The sequence below is a fragment of the Fundulus heteroclitus genome, chromosome 13 (genome assembly GCF_011125445.2).
Source record: "Fundulus heteroclitus isolate FHET01 chromosome 13, MU-UCD_Fhet_4.1, whole genome shotgun sequence".
In the NCBI taxonomy this organism is placed as follows: domain Eukaryota; kingdom Metazoa; phylum Chordata; class Actinopteri; order Cyprinodontiformes; family Fundulidae; genus Fundulus; species Fundulus heteroclitus.
In genome coordinates this window covers 32,403,825-32,420,351 of record NC_046373.1, presented here as the reverse complement: position 1 = coordinate 32,420,351, position 16,527 = coordinate 32,403,825, and the positions used below count along the sequence as shown (strand labels likewise).

The 16,527-nt window shown below is 43.7% G+C and overlaps 1 protein-coding gene across 3 annotated transcripts in view; it reads right to left on the bottom strand.

Moving 5' to 3' along the window:
• Positions 1-5,604: 5,604 nt before the first annotated feature.
• LOC105937683 (septin-7) overlaps positions 5,605-16,527 on the bottom strand; it is a 49,487-nt gene continuing 38,564 nt past the window's right edge. For 2 of the 3 annotated variants that reach the window (XM_012879130.3, XM_021324796.2), the window contains 8 exons: positions 16,041-16,133; positions 15,690-15,786; positions 13,035-13,086; positions 12,761-12,886; positions 12,326-12,346; positions 9,147-9,282; positions 8,915-9,060; positions 5,605-6,545 (listed from right to left, as the gene is read on the bottom strand). In XM_012879130.3, coding sequence (XP_012734584.1) covers positions 6,509-6,545; positions 8,915-9,060; positions 9,147-9,282; positions 12,326-12,346; positions 12,761-12,886; positions 13,035-13,086; positions 15,690-15,786; positions 16,041-16,133 — 708 coding nt within the window. In that variant the 3' untranslated portion in view covers positions 5,605-6,508. The remainder of the gene's footprint in view (positions 6,546-8,914; positions 9,061-9,146; positions 9,283-12,325; positions 12,347-12,760; positions 12,887-13,034; positions 13,087-15,689; positions 15,787-16,040; positions 16,134-16,527) is intronic. The other variant, XM_036145604.1, reaches the window with a different exon arrangement.

The window sequence follows — 16,527 nt, the reverse complement described above, 5'->3', positions numbered from 1 at the left end:
TGCAGATACTCTTCCCGCCACTGGAAGTGCCTCCTCCGCATCAAAATGAGTAGCTCTCAGACACACCTCAGAAGAGGGGCATAAGAGGGGTTGTGGGGCAACAATCCAAAGTAATTCAGACCAAAACGTTGTTGTTCTACTTTAAATAGACTGCAACTGAATGATTTCAGTGCTAAAGAGATGGCATTAAAAAGCACAATATGTCCCCTTTAATGCACAAACTTCACAGAGACTGAAAGTTCCAAACATTGTTAGTCATGTTTCATTCTTTGTTGTTTTTGAGTTAGTTAACTGCAATAAATATACACATGGCAACGGCATGTCCAATGTTTTTTTTTGTTTTCCAATTTTTGGTTGTGCTTCTTAACAAACAGCAGGACAGTTTGGTGTCAAACAAAGGATGAATGTGTGGACAAACATTACTGTTAAGCACGGCAGAGGATCTATGATACCGTGGGCTTGTTTCCTTGTATCCAAAGGCTATAGTGATCTTTTTAATGTGTATGTCTTCATAAACTCTTTAGAAACACCAGGGGAGGGTGTTTGTGGTGATGTCTACCAGTCAAAGGAAAATGGCTCATCGGTGGGTCATTCAGCAGAAAGTTGATCCAAAACATGTAAATCACCCCAGAAAGGATTCACTGGACACAAACTCAACTGTCTTTGATGGCAATCTCTGTCCCCAGAGTTAAAACTTATAGAAACCAATTGGGATGAGGCTTGCATGGCATCTAGAGGCGCCAAAACATGTCTGGACGAGTAGAAAAGTGTTAAGTGAGGCTAATCTTCAGCTAAAACTGTGCAAAAAGAAGATTTAATGAGAATACTGCCAATGAAGCACTGTTCCAAGCCAAAACACAGAGAATACAATGTAGACTGGTTTTCATGATATAAAGTCTAATAGCAGACAGTATTACCACTACAAGCTATCATCTGTCTGAAAATACAAATTCTGTCTCTGTTTACCCAATCAAATGAGTGTAATGCATGACTGGGAGCCAAGGACAGAGATGCGTGAGGCTGACGGTCACACTGACACTTGGTGCAGTCAGTCAGCTGGTAGAAAACGGGTCAACCTGTTCTCACATTACAGCTTTATTTTCAGGCAGGATTCCCCTTGGCATGCATATTAAACACACTTGCTGCTTTAGACCTGGAGTTAGAGCAGGCAGCCTAAACAAATGATTAAAACTGGGCTTACAAATAAGGGTTTTAACATCCTGATGAGAAGGACCCTCCAAACAGAGCACTGCTTCAAATCCAACAATTGGAAGAGAAATCAACCCAAAAACCTGACCTTACAGACCCCATGATTAGGCAAACCACTTTCTTGTTGGCTAATGATGTCTGCTCCTAGTGGACATCAGGCACTGACTGGCCAATCAGCAACAGGGGAACCAGAGGCAGACGGGATGTGCGACCGGTAGGGCTGTGGCATGAGGCTGCAGCGCAGCATTGTCTGTGTGTTCAGCAAACAGCAGGGTTGAGTCCAAAGGGCCTGGCTTCTGTTTAAACAAGCAAGAGAGGAAGGTTGAATTACTGTACCATCGGACCATTTCGTACTGGGTTTCTGCTGAAGGATCATTTGACCACAGTTGGAGCAACATGGACAGAAATAACATACTGGCTGATGAGGTTTTATTTAAAAGATGTTACAGAAATCAGCTGTCAGACAGATAAAAGCACTTTGATCACACTCAAATACAACACTTTGATGTAACCCCCAGTCAGCCCTTATTGGAGTGTTCTGTTAAATTCACAGACCTTTTGATGAGGTCCAAAGAATGTTTTGGCTCACAAATGGATAGTTAGCAGACTGATTTCTATAGAAGAGGGACAAATGTACGTGAACAAATTTACTTCTTTTGTTTGCCATGGTTACCTCCACACTAATAAAGAATCCCATTTGTGATGACTGATTTAGACCATAGATGAAACCAGGAATATTTAATAAGCACTTGTGTCACAAAAACACCTCATGAACTCTACATCGACTCAAGGCATTAATGTGGGTATTCTTATGGCCCGGCAGTCTTCCCTTAGACCTTGCAAATGATTCTAGAAAGTAAGGCCACAAACTTTAAAGTCCAAGACATTCTACATAACCAACTGGTTTATATATCTGCTAATCTTACAAACAAAAATCATTGGACCGATGGGATCACGGAGCACTGTGCTTTCAATGAGGCCTTTAATCTGGTCTGCTTGGGTATAATGATGGTGTGGAGGATAGATGGAAGACCTCCGTTTAGTGGGTCAAAGGTTGTGGCAACAGAAGCTGATGCAGAGTCCCTTTGCTCAGCAGAGCTTTTGTAAAAACAGCTCAGTTCTGGTTAAAGTTCAGATAGATAAGATGGGTCCAGGAAAAACTTACTGTAGTGTACTGCGATGTTATGCTGCCACCTGCAGGACAAACTCCAGAACGTTTTGGTTAAAGTTAGTTGTGTTTGATCTTTTTGGGTTTCTGCTTGGTGCCGTCCAAATAGTTCTGGTCAGAGAGGACATCCACAAAGACCATCGGAAGTTGCTACAGTACAGGAGATCAGAGGTAGAAACCTTGGGAACTGTGGGTAATGAGATGGAGATCTCTGTTAGTTGGGACCATCAGATTTCACCGACAGCGGTTGTCTGCCATGATCTATGCCAGGAGATCCCAAACTTCCCCATGTCATGCCCTCCTAAACAGCACTAGCTTCTGGCTGGGGACCCACTTTGAAAACCCACAATATTACGAAATATGTAAAGAAAAATGTACTTTTGAATGTTTTTCTTACTTTTATTGACTGTTTAGTAATGATTGGCTTTCTTTTAGCATCAGAATGCCTAACATGTTTTCAACACTATTATATTCCCACTGAAAAACAAAAGTACTCAAACTTCTCACAACTGTGTGTAGTAGGAGAGGGCGGGGGCTAAGTCTGTCAGTGCCATACGCATCCAAGAGTAAACAGGGTCTATGTTTTGTTTCGAGTAACTTTAAATTGGAAAAGCCTGAATGACAAGTAGGTTGTTACAAAAGAGAGAATGCATTTCAGTGGCCTGTGAGACAAGTTGGGATGGTGCTTTCTTACATACAGGTGCTGGTCATATAATTAGAATATCATGAAAAAGCTTTTTTTTTTTCAGTAATTCCATTCAAAAAGTGAAACTTTTATATTGTATATTATATTAATTTATCAGACACAGACTGGTATATTCAAGTCTTTATTTCTTTTAATTTTGATGATTATAACCGACAACTAATGAAAACACCAACTCCAGCATCTCTGAAAATGAGAACATTGCGAAGAGGTCCATTATTGAAGAGTCCTGGTGCCACACTCTAGTCAGCTGATTGACTCAAAACACCTGCAAAGTCCTTAAAATGGTCTCAGTCTAGTTCTGTAGGCGACACCATCCTGGAGAAGACTGCTGACTTGACAGTTGTCCAAAAGGTGACCATTGACACCTTGCACAAGGAGGAAAGACACAAAAGGTCATTACTATAGAGGCTGGCTGTTCACAGAGCTCTGTGTCCAAGCACAGTAATAGAGAGGCGAAGGGAAGGAAAAGATGTGGTAGAATATAGTGTACAAGCAATAGGGATGACAGCAGCCTGGAGAGAACTGTGAAACAAAACCAATTTTAAAAATGTGGAGAGATTCACAGAGTGGACTGCAGCTGGAGTCAGTGCTTCAAGAACCACCCCACACAGACGTATGAGAGACATGGTTTCAGCTGTCGCATTCAACAGTAAGCCCCTCCTGAACCAGAGACAGCATCAGAAGCGTCTCGCCTGGACTAAAGACTGCTGCTGAGGTCCAAAGTTATCTTCTCTGATGAAAGCAAACTTTGCATTTCTTTAGAAATGAAGGTCCCAGAGTCTGGAGGAAGGAGAGGAGAGGCGCAGAATCCACCTTGCTTCAGGTCCAGTGTAAAGTTTCCAGTCAGTGATGGTTTGGGGTGCCATGTCATCTGCTGGTGTTGGTCCACTGTGTTTACTGAGGTCAGAGGTCAACACAGCCATCTACCAGGAAGTTTTAGAGCACTTCATGCTCCCTGCTGCTGACCAACTTCATGGAGATTTTATTTTGTAAAAGGACGTGGCACCTGCACACAGTGCCAAAGTAACCTGTACCTGCTTTAAGGACCATGGTATCCCTGTTGTTAATTGGCCTAGAAACTCGTCTGACCTTAACCCTATAGGAAATCTAAGGGTTATTGTGAAGAGGAAAAAGGGATACGCCAGACCTAACAATGCAGAGGAGCTGAAGGCCATCAGAGCAACCTGGGCTCTCCTAACACCTCAGCAGCATCACAGACTGATGGACTTCATGTCACGCCGCATTGCTGCTGTAATCCAGGGGAAAGGAGCCCCAACTAAGTATTGAGTGCTGAACATGCTCATAGGTTTCAGTTGACCAACATTTCAGAAAAATTTTTTTTGTATTGATCTTAATATTATAATTTTCTGAGAAGCTGAATTTGGGGTTTTAATTAATTGTCAGTTAAAATAAAAATAAAACACTTGAAATATATCAGTCTGTGTGTAATAAATGAATATAATCTTTTTGAATTGTATTACTGGGGGGGGAAAAATCTACTATTCTTTATATTCTAATTATATGACCAGCACCTGAAGTTAGACAGCAGAAGAGCCTCAAAGTTCAGATTTTAAATCCCCAGTGTGTCATCTCATTATTATATATTAATATAAGTTATATGTTGCAATCATTTAAAAATTACATTATATTTTATGATAAAAATAGTTTTGTTTATTATTGCATACATAATTATTTTCGTTTAAATGTTCTGAGCCCCCTACTTTGAAAAACTCTGGCCAAGGTAACGACCCAAAAAATAAAATGTCTGTTCTGTCCTGGGTGGGTATTGTATTGCTGTTTTGGATGTGTTGTCATGAATTATTGATGTAAATAAGGAAATATGGATGTAAACGGTAGGCGACCATTCAAGTACGTGAATGGAAGTGTGTGATTTGGTGCTGTATTAACAGGGTATTTTGGTGCTTGACTGCACCTGATCATCTCCAGACCAGCATTTCGCATATTTAGACTAACCTCGACTGAATAAATCCAGACGCACCGGACCAATATGAGGTTTATGAAATCTTAAGTCTTAAAAAAAGAGCGTAGCATACGTTTGAGTTTTTGCAGACATCTGCCCCCTCTGGCGACAAGTTGAAATGACACCTGTGCTGCTCTGGGATTAATGGAATCCCAGAGAACGTTCCGTGGAGGCCGGGGTTCCCCTCAGTTTCCAATAAAACAAAGCACCAGTCCTTCTCCACCTGCTGCTGCACACTGCTGTCAGCTGGCTACTCGCTGCACTAAATCTAGCAGGGGCTTGCTCCATATTTTTGCTTACAGTGTGATGAAATTAGAAAACCAATTAATGTCATGAGAACATAATTAGAAATGTAATGCTAAGTTATATCAGCAGCAGCAGGAAGACTTGTTGATTTTCAGTTTTAAATCAATTAGATTAGATCGTGTTTTACACATTTGACATTTTTGTTGTTTTTTCTCAAAATGATCATGCCTAAAACTCTCTCATCCCAGCCCATGCTGTATCACATTGATGTGTCATTACTCACAACCAGGATGCTTTATTTTTCCCATCACAGTTTTATTATGTGACTTTGTACAATAAAACAAGATGTTACAAAAAATAGAGGCAGTCCAACCAATGTTTTACTGTTGTTAACCTGAAGCTTCACGCTCTCCATCTACCACACACACACTGACACACACACACACACACACACACACACACACACACACACACACACACACAGGGCTGTCTGCTTCATTGTCTGGGCTTTGTTGGAAAAACTCTTATGCAAAATTTGTAGAAGCTCAAAATGTCCAATCCAAGCCCCCCACATCCAGATTGTCCTGATTTGTCTCACTCAGCGTGAGCGAGCTGAGAAATCTGTTTGGTTTGCAGGAGTAGGGCTGGAGAACGCCATCTATAACGGTCACAATCAAAAACACACCATGTCTATACAAAGGCCAATATAAAAGAAGAGAAGGTAAGAAAATATTAACAATCCTGATTAAAAACTGCTACTCCTGGTTACAGTTTTAGTTAAAGCAGCAGAATAACAACAGTGGCTCAAGTTACCTCCAGCCGAACACTTTCAGTGTTCAGGAAGTGAAGGGCTGACCCTTCGCATGGGTTTTGGCTTGAAAAGATTGTGCAGCATGAAATATTCCCAAAGCAGAAGAAGAACAAAGGGCACAGACCGACTAAACTCCGTCTTTTTGAATCAGAAAGATGGAACAGTCGTCGTGCTTCTTTGCTAACAATTTTGTGTGCTCCAAAATAGGTCCAGAATAGAAATAGTGAAGGGTATTTAAGGTTAAATTCAGAGACAGACAATGTTGCCCCTGGCTTTCAGGTGATAGTCATACAGTAAGATGGTCAGATGGCGGGCGTAGTTTGATCAGCAGATGGTCTGACAATGGAAGCTGGCAGCTTGGCTGATCATGAGTAACAGTCCAGAGAATTAAAAGATCTTCTTCTTCTTGCCCTTTTCCATGGTCCTGCATAAACAAGAAGAGACACGCAGAGTTAGACACTGAACAAATTCCTCCAGTTTGCTTAGCATCGATTATCCACAGCAGAATAAACCCCCGGTTGCTGAAACAGGGAGTTGTGTTCACACAGCAATCAGCCACAACATTAAGACCACCCCATCTAATGATGGGGTGGTCTAGCTCCTGCAAGAAATCTCAGGGAAGGTAAAGCCCGGTCTGCAGTCTCTAGCTGATATACAGACTTGTGTTTTTCTAATGCTAGCTGAGACAGGTGCAGTAACCTCTACTGGGAGAAAAACTCCTGAAACTGTGAACTCTACTATGGTTTTACTCTAAAATAATAATAAAGCAACGGCTCTGTCACTCGGACACTGACGCCTAATACAGATAATGTCCGCAGGGAGGCCAGAGAAAATGTTTTCAGCGCGTCTTTCTGCATTATAAATATTAAAGGGAGAACAGGATGAGCTGAAATCAGTATCTGTTGATCTAACCTTTACAAAAACTGAAGATCATAAATTGTCCACAAAACTGTGATTGGTGTAAAACCTTAATGTCCTTTTTCAGATTACCGTCAATAATCATTTGGCTTTAATAAATGAAAAGTTCCAGCTGAACTTTTATGGTAACAAATGGCCGCTTCGAGCTCCCTGTGTTTTATTCCAACTAAACTTTAGGAAGTGCTGGAACACAACAGTCCCGGCTGGAGACTTGAAGCTTCAGCATAAATCCTGCTGCTTAAAGGCCACAGTGCAGCTCCCCAGACCTGCTCCCAGTTCTACTGCAAACCAGTATGGAACTGCATACCTTCACATGCTGAGGAAACTGTGACAGACACGACCCAACTGCATACGGTAAACAAGATATTCACACATACTCAGGCAGAATGTCTCACAGTAAACCAAAGAACTCTGTGACGTGGGTCAGCAAAGCCAGCTAAAAGTTAAGCAGAGTTTTCATCGCAGGAAACAAAGATCAACTAGGCAGCAGTCAGAGCTGCGGATTTCTGCAAAAAGAGAACTAAACAGTAAAAAGTAAAGTAAAATCTTCTAGAAATTAATGTATTTCTCCTTGATTTGAGCAGGTAAATAAGATTATTTGCCAATGGGATGAGTATTTTTACCCCTAAAATAAGATAATTAGATATACTGCACTTGAAATAAGATGATGGAGATCAATTGTTCTTATTTTAAGTGTAAAAATCTTATCCCATTGGTGAATAATCTTATTTACCTGCTCAAATCAAAGAAAAATACTCTCATTTCAAGAAATATTTTCTTATTTTTAGTTCTATTTTTGCAGTGGACCTGTGCAATCAAGCTTTACTAGACGATTAACTGTAGAGTGCACTGCATCAGATAGCTCACTAACTACGTTCGCTTTAAAGCCACAGGTCGTTTTCGCTACAGCTAACTCAGGAGAAACAAACAATATATACCTATTCTATTTCATTCAGCTGTCAACAAATTATTTTTAAAATGGGGTTTTATTCTGTTTGAGGCTTTTAGAAAGAGGCCAGTATTGAACTGAGTGGACATTTGGTTGAAAAAGGAGAAGCTGGTCTAGACAAAGGCTGGATAGACTGATGTATGGTCCAGCTGAGTTTGTTAACTTTACCTGGAACTGTGTGCTTTGGTCTGATGAGACCAGACTAACAACGACTAGGGGGGGTTGGTGTGAAGCAAGGGATGAACATGTAGAAAAGTCCCGCTTCTCCACGGTTAGGTATAGCAGAGGCTCCATGATGCTGCTGACCTGTTACTCTGCCAAAGGCTCTGGGCTGTAGGAGCTCCCTGAAACACCAGCGGGTTTTAAACAGATACCTGGTGTACTCTGCCGGAAAACTCTCCACTGGGCCTTTCAGCAGAATAATGACCCAAAACATTTCACCAGTCACATAAAAATCCGCCTTCCTCCATGGCCAATGTGTTGTGGGTGGAGCTGGACGGACGGGAGAATCAGAGAGCAACCAGAACTCTGGGTGACCCAGAGAGTTCCTGCACAGAACCCCCTCTCTGTCTGCTGTAACCTTAGAGAACACTAAGTGGCCAAATGCTCTTAGCTGTGGGATTACCCCGTTAACCCATGTCTGACCCAGCATGTGGCGCCACTTTTAAAGCCACTCCATGCAGACCTTTCTGCAGCTGCTGAGTCAGAGGCCTGATGAGCCCGTCCTCTCTACAGAAGACATCATGCTGCAGACTAAACTTAAGTCAGAGCACTGATTTTACTGGATTTCACACATACTGAAGTTTTGCTACGAATAATGAGAGCTGATAAAACCCGTTTGAAACATGCCCCAGCTTGGAGGTAAGTGCTGAAAAGTCTGCTTTCATTACCCGGACACCTTGTGGCAGTTTGCTGTGAAGCTTTACCTGGAGGCCTCCAGCTTCTGCTGCTCCAGGATCCTCTGCTGGATTTCCCAGTTGGTCTTCTCATCCTCGAACTGACGCCGCTTCTCTTCCAGTTCTTTATACTGAGCTTCCAGGTTTTTCCTCATTTGTTCATGACGCCTCTGGAGCTACAAAGACGACATGAATCAATAGTGAATGAATGAGCCGAAGAGCTGCCGGTGACAGTTACAATCCCGCCACCACATCCCTGTACCTCAACTTCAGAGTCTTTGAGCTTCTGGAGCTTCTCTTTGACCTTCATGTCAAACACTTGTTCCATTTCCTGTTCCATCTTGTTCATCTTGGCCACGTGCTCCCGCCGCTCCTCCTCCATCTGTGCTAGAGGACTCCTGAAGAAATGAAGAAAGGTTCATACGCACGGCACATAGCGGCAGGAGACATCCCAGAGGAAGAGTAATGAGCAGAACTGTGCTCATCCCCACATGCCATCTGACCTCAGGGTCAGGATGGGGGAGGAGAGCAAGAAGAAGAGAGGAGGAAAAGCTCAGCATGATTAGTGTCGCTGGAAGCCATCTGCCACAGAAGGCTTCCAGCGAGACAGAGAGAGGATAGTCAAACCGTCGCTGGACCGCTGATGGAGCTCCACAGGGCTCAATCATTGGCTGAATTAATAGAGTAAACTCCTGGTTTCTAACTGAGCACTGAATGGATGGACGCTAATACCAGCTCCTTATGACGCATTGTGACGCGTTAGCAAGGCTCTCACTGAGGCTGAAACACAGTCAGGTTACAAAGCACCATTTCCATCCTGAAGCACCTCTATAATCCAGCTAGAAAAAATAAAGTGAGTAGGTCCTCTGGGCGGACTCTTCTTAATGGAAACGGTTTGTCTCTGCTCCAAAAAGCTTCTTCAGACTGAAGAGTTAAGGCTGAAGGCTGAGTTCACCTTTAACCCCTCAGACTGAAGAAGTCTCTTGGAGAGATGAAACGGGTCATTAAAGCAGAACCCGTCCATTGGACCTGCTCAGCTCTTTGAATTTCCATCACGGAGCCACACTACGCTCCCTCTCACTAGCCACTTTTAGCTTCCTAATACACTCTAGAACACAACAGTCTACCTTTTATTTACCCATTTGAAGAACAATAGTGATTAAAAAAATGGGGTTATTCCACACAGGCATTAGCTTTAGAGCCGCTGATTGTTAGAGGTCCCCGACATCATCAACAGCAGCAGCAGTAGCTATATGTTGGAAGATTTTATGTCCAACAGGATTTGAGAGAAGTTTAAGATAGATTTAGACATTAAAAAGTAAGTAGATTCTCTGATGTCTGTAAGGTCTGAGATGGACACCATGTAAAAAAAGATTTCCTTTTACTCCCCCGTCTCCTTCAGCAGCAGTAACCATGCTCTGCTCAGAGATCTCACCAGTCCTTACGCCCGGCACACACGGTCAGATTTCCAACTGTCGCAGACAAAAGACGAGGACTGGGGGAGAATCGTGGAGAAAGCTTTGCTGTAAAGCTGTGAGACAGGTTGAAGGCCGGCCGTTGTTAGCGTCTTGCTACCAAAGGTGACCTGGGATCAATACCTGACTGTCAGATATTTAGACTGACTGTCTCACAGCGTGACAGCTGCTATGACCTACGTCTACACCACACAAAAGGCTCCACGGCTTCTGAGCGGTGCTGCCCACATATAAAGAAAAAGGTTTTGATTTTTAATCAATTCTGAATCAACTTTGCTCCGAGTCATGGAGCAACCAAAGCGCCACAGGGAGCATGGATCAGGGCTGAGGACAGCTGCATCTGGAACATTAATTATTAGACAGATATTCAGAGTTTACTAATATTTCTTGACATCTTTTTTTTCCTCATTATTGAAAAAGGGACTTGTTGTTGACTGCCTGTTTTATCACGTTGTTTTTTGTAAAAAGGATGACTTTTTTGTTCACTGTATGTAATTGAATTTTATTAGTAACAAACAGGTGCATCTTATTGTGGGAGCCTAGACAAGACTGATGAGTAATTGCCACCCCTCATATATTTTTCCTGTAGGATTTTTTTGTGCGTGCCTACGCTGGACTTTTATGCGCTGAACTGGGACATTTTGGAGAACACATTTTTTATTATTTATGAAAGGATATTGCCTTTTGATTAGCCAGAACTCTCTCATTTATTACTGGATGATTTCTATTGAGCTTTTTTGATGGTGCTTTTGATTTGGGTAGATTTGGGATTGGAGGGTAGAGCCTGCTGATTGGGTTTGTTTATATTAAATCCAGACGGTGCTGTAGATGAATGGCAGAACCTGATGAAGATTATGACATCCACATGACAATGTGTCATGGAGTAGTCTTAGAAGACTGCAAAAATCACACAGTCTATACCGGCATTAGACTGCTGTGAGGGAATTTAGCCAATGGGAACTCACTGCTTCAGGTCACTGAGGATTGCTGACACATCATTATCCACGGCTCTGTTGCAGCCGTTCAGTCAGGCTGTCTAATCGGCTCTTTGTCAACTATTCTGCTTGAGATAATCAGCCGATTCTTGGATTGTCTCATGAAGCAGTTTGGGCCATCCCTCGGTTGTGGACAAGTTAGCCCACATTTCAACCTAGACACCTCAGGTTTACAAAGCAGCTTGTGGCTGACTCAAAACTCAAACCTTCCACCATCCTGCTTGATACTTGGTAACAGGCATCTATATTAGGCTCTTTCCAAACATTACGCTGTGCTTTATGACGTAACATTCATTTTGATCTCATTTATCTAAAAGACTTTATTACTGAAGTGTCAAGGAGTCCCAAGTCATGGTGCCATATTCCTTGCATTCCCCTGGAAATGCCGCCATACTAGCCATAGTTGTGTGAACTTTAACCTTTACCATGCCAAGAGAGAGGGATGGAGCGGTGGGTTTCCTCTCTGAGCTTCCCTTGGATCGAGGCTTACAGTAGAGTTGCTTTGGGATCTACCATCAGGGCGGATTGGCAGTTGTCTTGAATGTTCTCGTCTAGTCAATCTTTCTCAATGTAGCCCGATGAACTTTAAATTGCTTGGAAATGACCTCATAACCCTCCCAAGCCTGATGGCCAACAATGATGTCATCTCACAGCAACGTTTAGCTGATGTCTTTCCTCCCTGCACCTCCAGCTGCTACATCCCTGGCTAAGAAAACAGCAGGAATACTCCAGGTTTGACACTCTCATCTTCAGGTTTTAGAACAGAACTCACAGTGTTACGCGTTTTGTTTTCATGTTCATCTCATGTTGTATTCGCCCAATGCATTTTTAGCATTCCCTGATAAAACCTGAAGATTTTACAGTGACCAAACAAAGCCAAAGCACTGGAGCTGAGACAAAATGGAGAAATAAAGAGAGGGGCAAAGGTGTAGCCTTTTGTGGAGGGAATGAAGAAGTGAGGTAACACTTACATGCCATCAGGTGTGTCAGGTCTAAAAACGAACAAACAAACAAACAAAGAAACGCACAAACACTTAGCATGCTGCCATAAATCATGCATTAGCTTGTGAGAGTGTGCTGGTGGATGGAGACGGATGGAGACGGATGGAGAGGTCAGGTGGTGCCTGAGTTAATGTTGTTGGATTAAATACAGCTGATGATCAGTTACTGTGTGTGTGTGTGTGTGTGTGGGAGGGGGGGGGGGTTAGTGCTGGCTCATTTGGATAAGGAATCAGTGAAGCTGTGGTGAACCTGCAAGCTCTTGTCAGTCTGTGAGTCGCCGCCGACTTGGACCTGTGGTCCACAGGGAGCTTCATGAGAGCTCAGCTCAGTGAATATGCAGCGGGGCCACAAACTGGATCCTATCAGCCTTTGTCTCAGTAATGTGGCCTGGGTGATAAACTCACTTGGTTAGCTGGCCCTTGTTCTTATTGTTGTCCACTCCATTATAGGTGACTGCAGCCAGCTTCCTGCTGCGATAGTTCTCATAGTGAACATTGTTGGTGACGTCCTTCAGGTCCTGCATATGGGTCCTAGAAGACGAGAGAAGAAGAGGAGACAAATGGACCGGACCTTTCCATGGAATCCCGTGTAGAAACAGCCATCCATGGCATGTTGCTGTGCAGATGAAGCTGATAATGCTGAGGGAGTTAATGCAGAGAGAGGGGAGCTTTTACTCACCTTATAAGCATGTTGCGGAGAATGGTAAAATCACAGTGATCTCCATTTTCAACTGTGGGAGAGAAAAGTTTTAAAACGGTGCCTTTAACACTGGGACAACTACAAGATAACGCTGCAGGAGGAGAGGAGCACACAGCGACAGAGAGGGAACTCTGGCCTCCTGTTTCATCATTAAGCCATTATCATTGACTGCATCTAAATGGGCAGCAGCAGCAGTTACTGTGGCGACGCTCCTCCCTGCTGCAGTACCAGAACTGTCCACAGTGGGGCATCACATGCATCCGTCCCAGGGAGCAGCTCACCACAGCTCTGAGGTTTCTCTGTAACAGACCGACTTGCATAGCTTCTCAGGGACCTTGCTCTCTGTATCTCTCGTCCCGCCTGCTCTGTATATTTACGCTGACATGTAGCCAAAAACATTTTTGGTATTCCAGATCCCACTCCCAGGGGACGGCCAACCCTCCCCAAGAACCAGTTTCACAGCAGCACGCCTACAAGTCATCTAACTGGCCGTGTTACGCCGAGTCCTTCAGCAGTTTGTTTTTTCCTCCATTTAACCAACCAGCAGATTCTTTACGGTGTGGAACGTCTGTCCTCTGCTTCAGCAGACAGGCCGCGTCGGGCCGCATTCCTTCGCTCCTCTATATGCTGCAGATGTTTGACAGGCCTCCCCGCAGCAGCTTCCTGTGTCACGTCGAAAACCGTGAGACTTTCATATCCTCTGCTGAACCCTCACTGCTCCCTGCCTCAGCATCGCACAGCTTTTATTCTCATGTGGCTTTTGTTCACATGGGCTACAAATGAATGTGGCGTCCTGATATCTCTGGTATTTCACTAGCTGCTCGCCTTAACCTACAGAGCTGAGAGTTTATTATTCCAGCTTTATATGTTTAGGAATAACATTCAAATATTCTTCTTGTTGAATAAAAACATAATGATAACCCTCACAGAGGTTTGAAAAAGTGTCTGTCCCTTCCTGATTTCTTTTTGCATGTTTGTGACACTTAATGTGATAAACATGTAAAGTAGTCTGATGTTCTGAAAGACTTGTCAAATACGACACAAGTAAACACAAACTGCAGCTTTTAAGTGAACGGTTTTATTATTAGAAAGATGAAATCCAAAAATGTGTAACAAAGTGATCCCCTCCATTAAAACCTAACTTTAATGTTGTTTATCACATCTGGGTTCACCTTCTCTAGCCACACAAAGGCCTGATTACTGACACAGCTGCTCTGAGACAAAACCTCACTCCCATAGGACCTGCTGACAAAGTGAGGTTCACTAAAAGATCCTCAAAACCCAGACATCATGCAGAGAGCCAAATAAATTCAGATACCAATGAGAAAGGAAATTATTGAGATCTATCGGTCTGGAAAGGGTTCCAAAGCCAGTTCTAAAGCTTTGGGACTCCAGCGAACTGCGGTGAGAGTCGGTGTCCACAAATAGTGAAAACATGGAACAGTGGTGGACCTTCCTTGGAGTGTCTGGCCGACCAAAAGCACCCCAGGAGAACCTCGACGAAGACCCCGGAACAGCATCCAAAGAACAGAGCCTCACGCTCTCATTTAGGGTCAGAGGTCATGCGCCCATTAGAAAGAAAGTGGGCTAAAATGGCCTGCATGGTGGAGGACCTAGACCAGAACTACTGCTGAGCAAAAGCAACACTAAGGCTCGTCTCACTTTTTCCACAACACATCTTGACGATCCCCAAGACATTTGGGCAAATATTCCGTGGACTGATGAGACCAAAGCTGAACCTTTCAGGTGTGTGTCCCGTTACATCTGGCAGAAGAGGAAAACCACCTATCACAAAAGGAGCATCATATCAACAGTAAAACATGGTGGAGGTTGTGGGATGGTCTGGGACCTGGAAGACTTGCTGTGATAAATGGACCCAGGAATTCTGCTGTCTACCAGAAATTGCTGGTTTGGGCAGGAGAAGGTTTGGGCATCTGTTCAGGACCTCAAGCTGATACCAACGTGGGTTCTGCAGCAGAACAATGATCCAAAACACACCAGAAGGTCCCTCTCTGACTGGCTGAAGAAAAACAAAGTCAAGACTTTGGAGTGGCCTAGCCAAAGTCCTGAACTAAATCCTATAGATGCTGTGGCCTGACCTTAAAAAGGCCGTTCCTGCTGGAAAACCCTCCAACGTGGCTGAATTCCAACAATTCTGCAGAGACGAGTGGACCAACATTCCTCTGCAGCGCTGGAAGGACTCACTGTAAGTTCTCACAAACGCTTGAAGGGCGACCCAACCCGTGATTAGTGTTAGGGAGCAATCACCTTGTCACACAGGACCATGTAGATTTGGACTTTTTCACATAAATAATAAAAATCTTCATTCAAAAACTGCATTTTGTGTTTACTTGTGTTGTCTTTGAAACACCTAAATGTTTCAGAACATTAAAATTTTTTATCTATTAGCCAAATACGCAAAAACCTTTCACACCGCTGTGTGTAACCGATATAAAGGCGTGAAAAGAGCAGAGCAGGTGGAATTATTCTGCATCAGGTGTTTCAGTGGTTACCAAGGTAAATGAACTGTTCAACAATATTCTCATTTATTGAATGGGTCTGTCTGTTACTCCGACCAACGCCAGTGTGTTCATGAGTGGGACGCTACGTTGTAGTTGACCTCTGCGCTCTCACCTTCAGCCACACCCCAGGGGTACTGCCTCCCACGGACCCGCTTCCCGTCGACCTCGATAATCGTGTTGCTGCCGACTACAGCGAGGGGTAAACGATCCTGCAGAGAGGAGCGAGAGGACACAACTGTTACACGGCTCGCACACAGCTGCTAAAAATACACCAAGGCCTAGATGTGCACCAACACTCCCAGAAGCTGCCTGTACACACACACACACACACACACACACACACACACACACACACACACACACACACACACACACACACAGGTGCCATCAGCCAAAGGAAATGCATTAGGACTGCTTGAAACAATGCAGAAATGTCACAGAGGAGATACAAAGAGGAGCTGACCTTGATTTTTCTGATCATCTTCATCTCTTCCTCATCATCCGTCTCTGGGAAATCGTAGATTTTGATTTTATGCTCGTGGATTTCCTTCATGATCTGCATGCAGCACAGAGGGCGTGAAATGTTAAAGCGACAGGAAAGATGACGGGAGGTGAGCCGAGCTCCACGAGAGACAAACACATGCAGAAACATCAATAGTCAGAGTGGAGGGCGGTCGATGGGAACAGGAGGGGTCTGGCCATCGGCTGCGTGAGCTTTAATGAGCCACTCTGATGCATTAACTGCCTGATAGCACCACTAACGCTGCTTCACACATCAGAGAGAAACAAACAGGGTGACAACAGTAGGAATCAAAGGTACGCAGAACATCCTGTATCCTGTCGATATAAAGCCATGTAGGGTGAGTCCCAGGGGGCTAAACTATCGGCATTACCTTATTATTAGCTCTGTTTCCTTAGTACAGGATCAGTTAGGGCAGTCTGCACGAAGC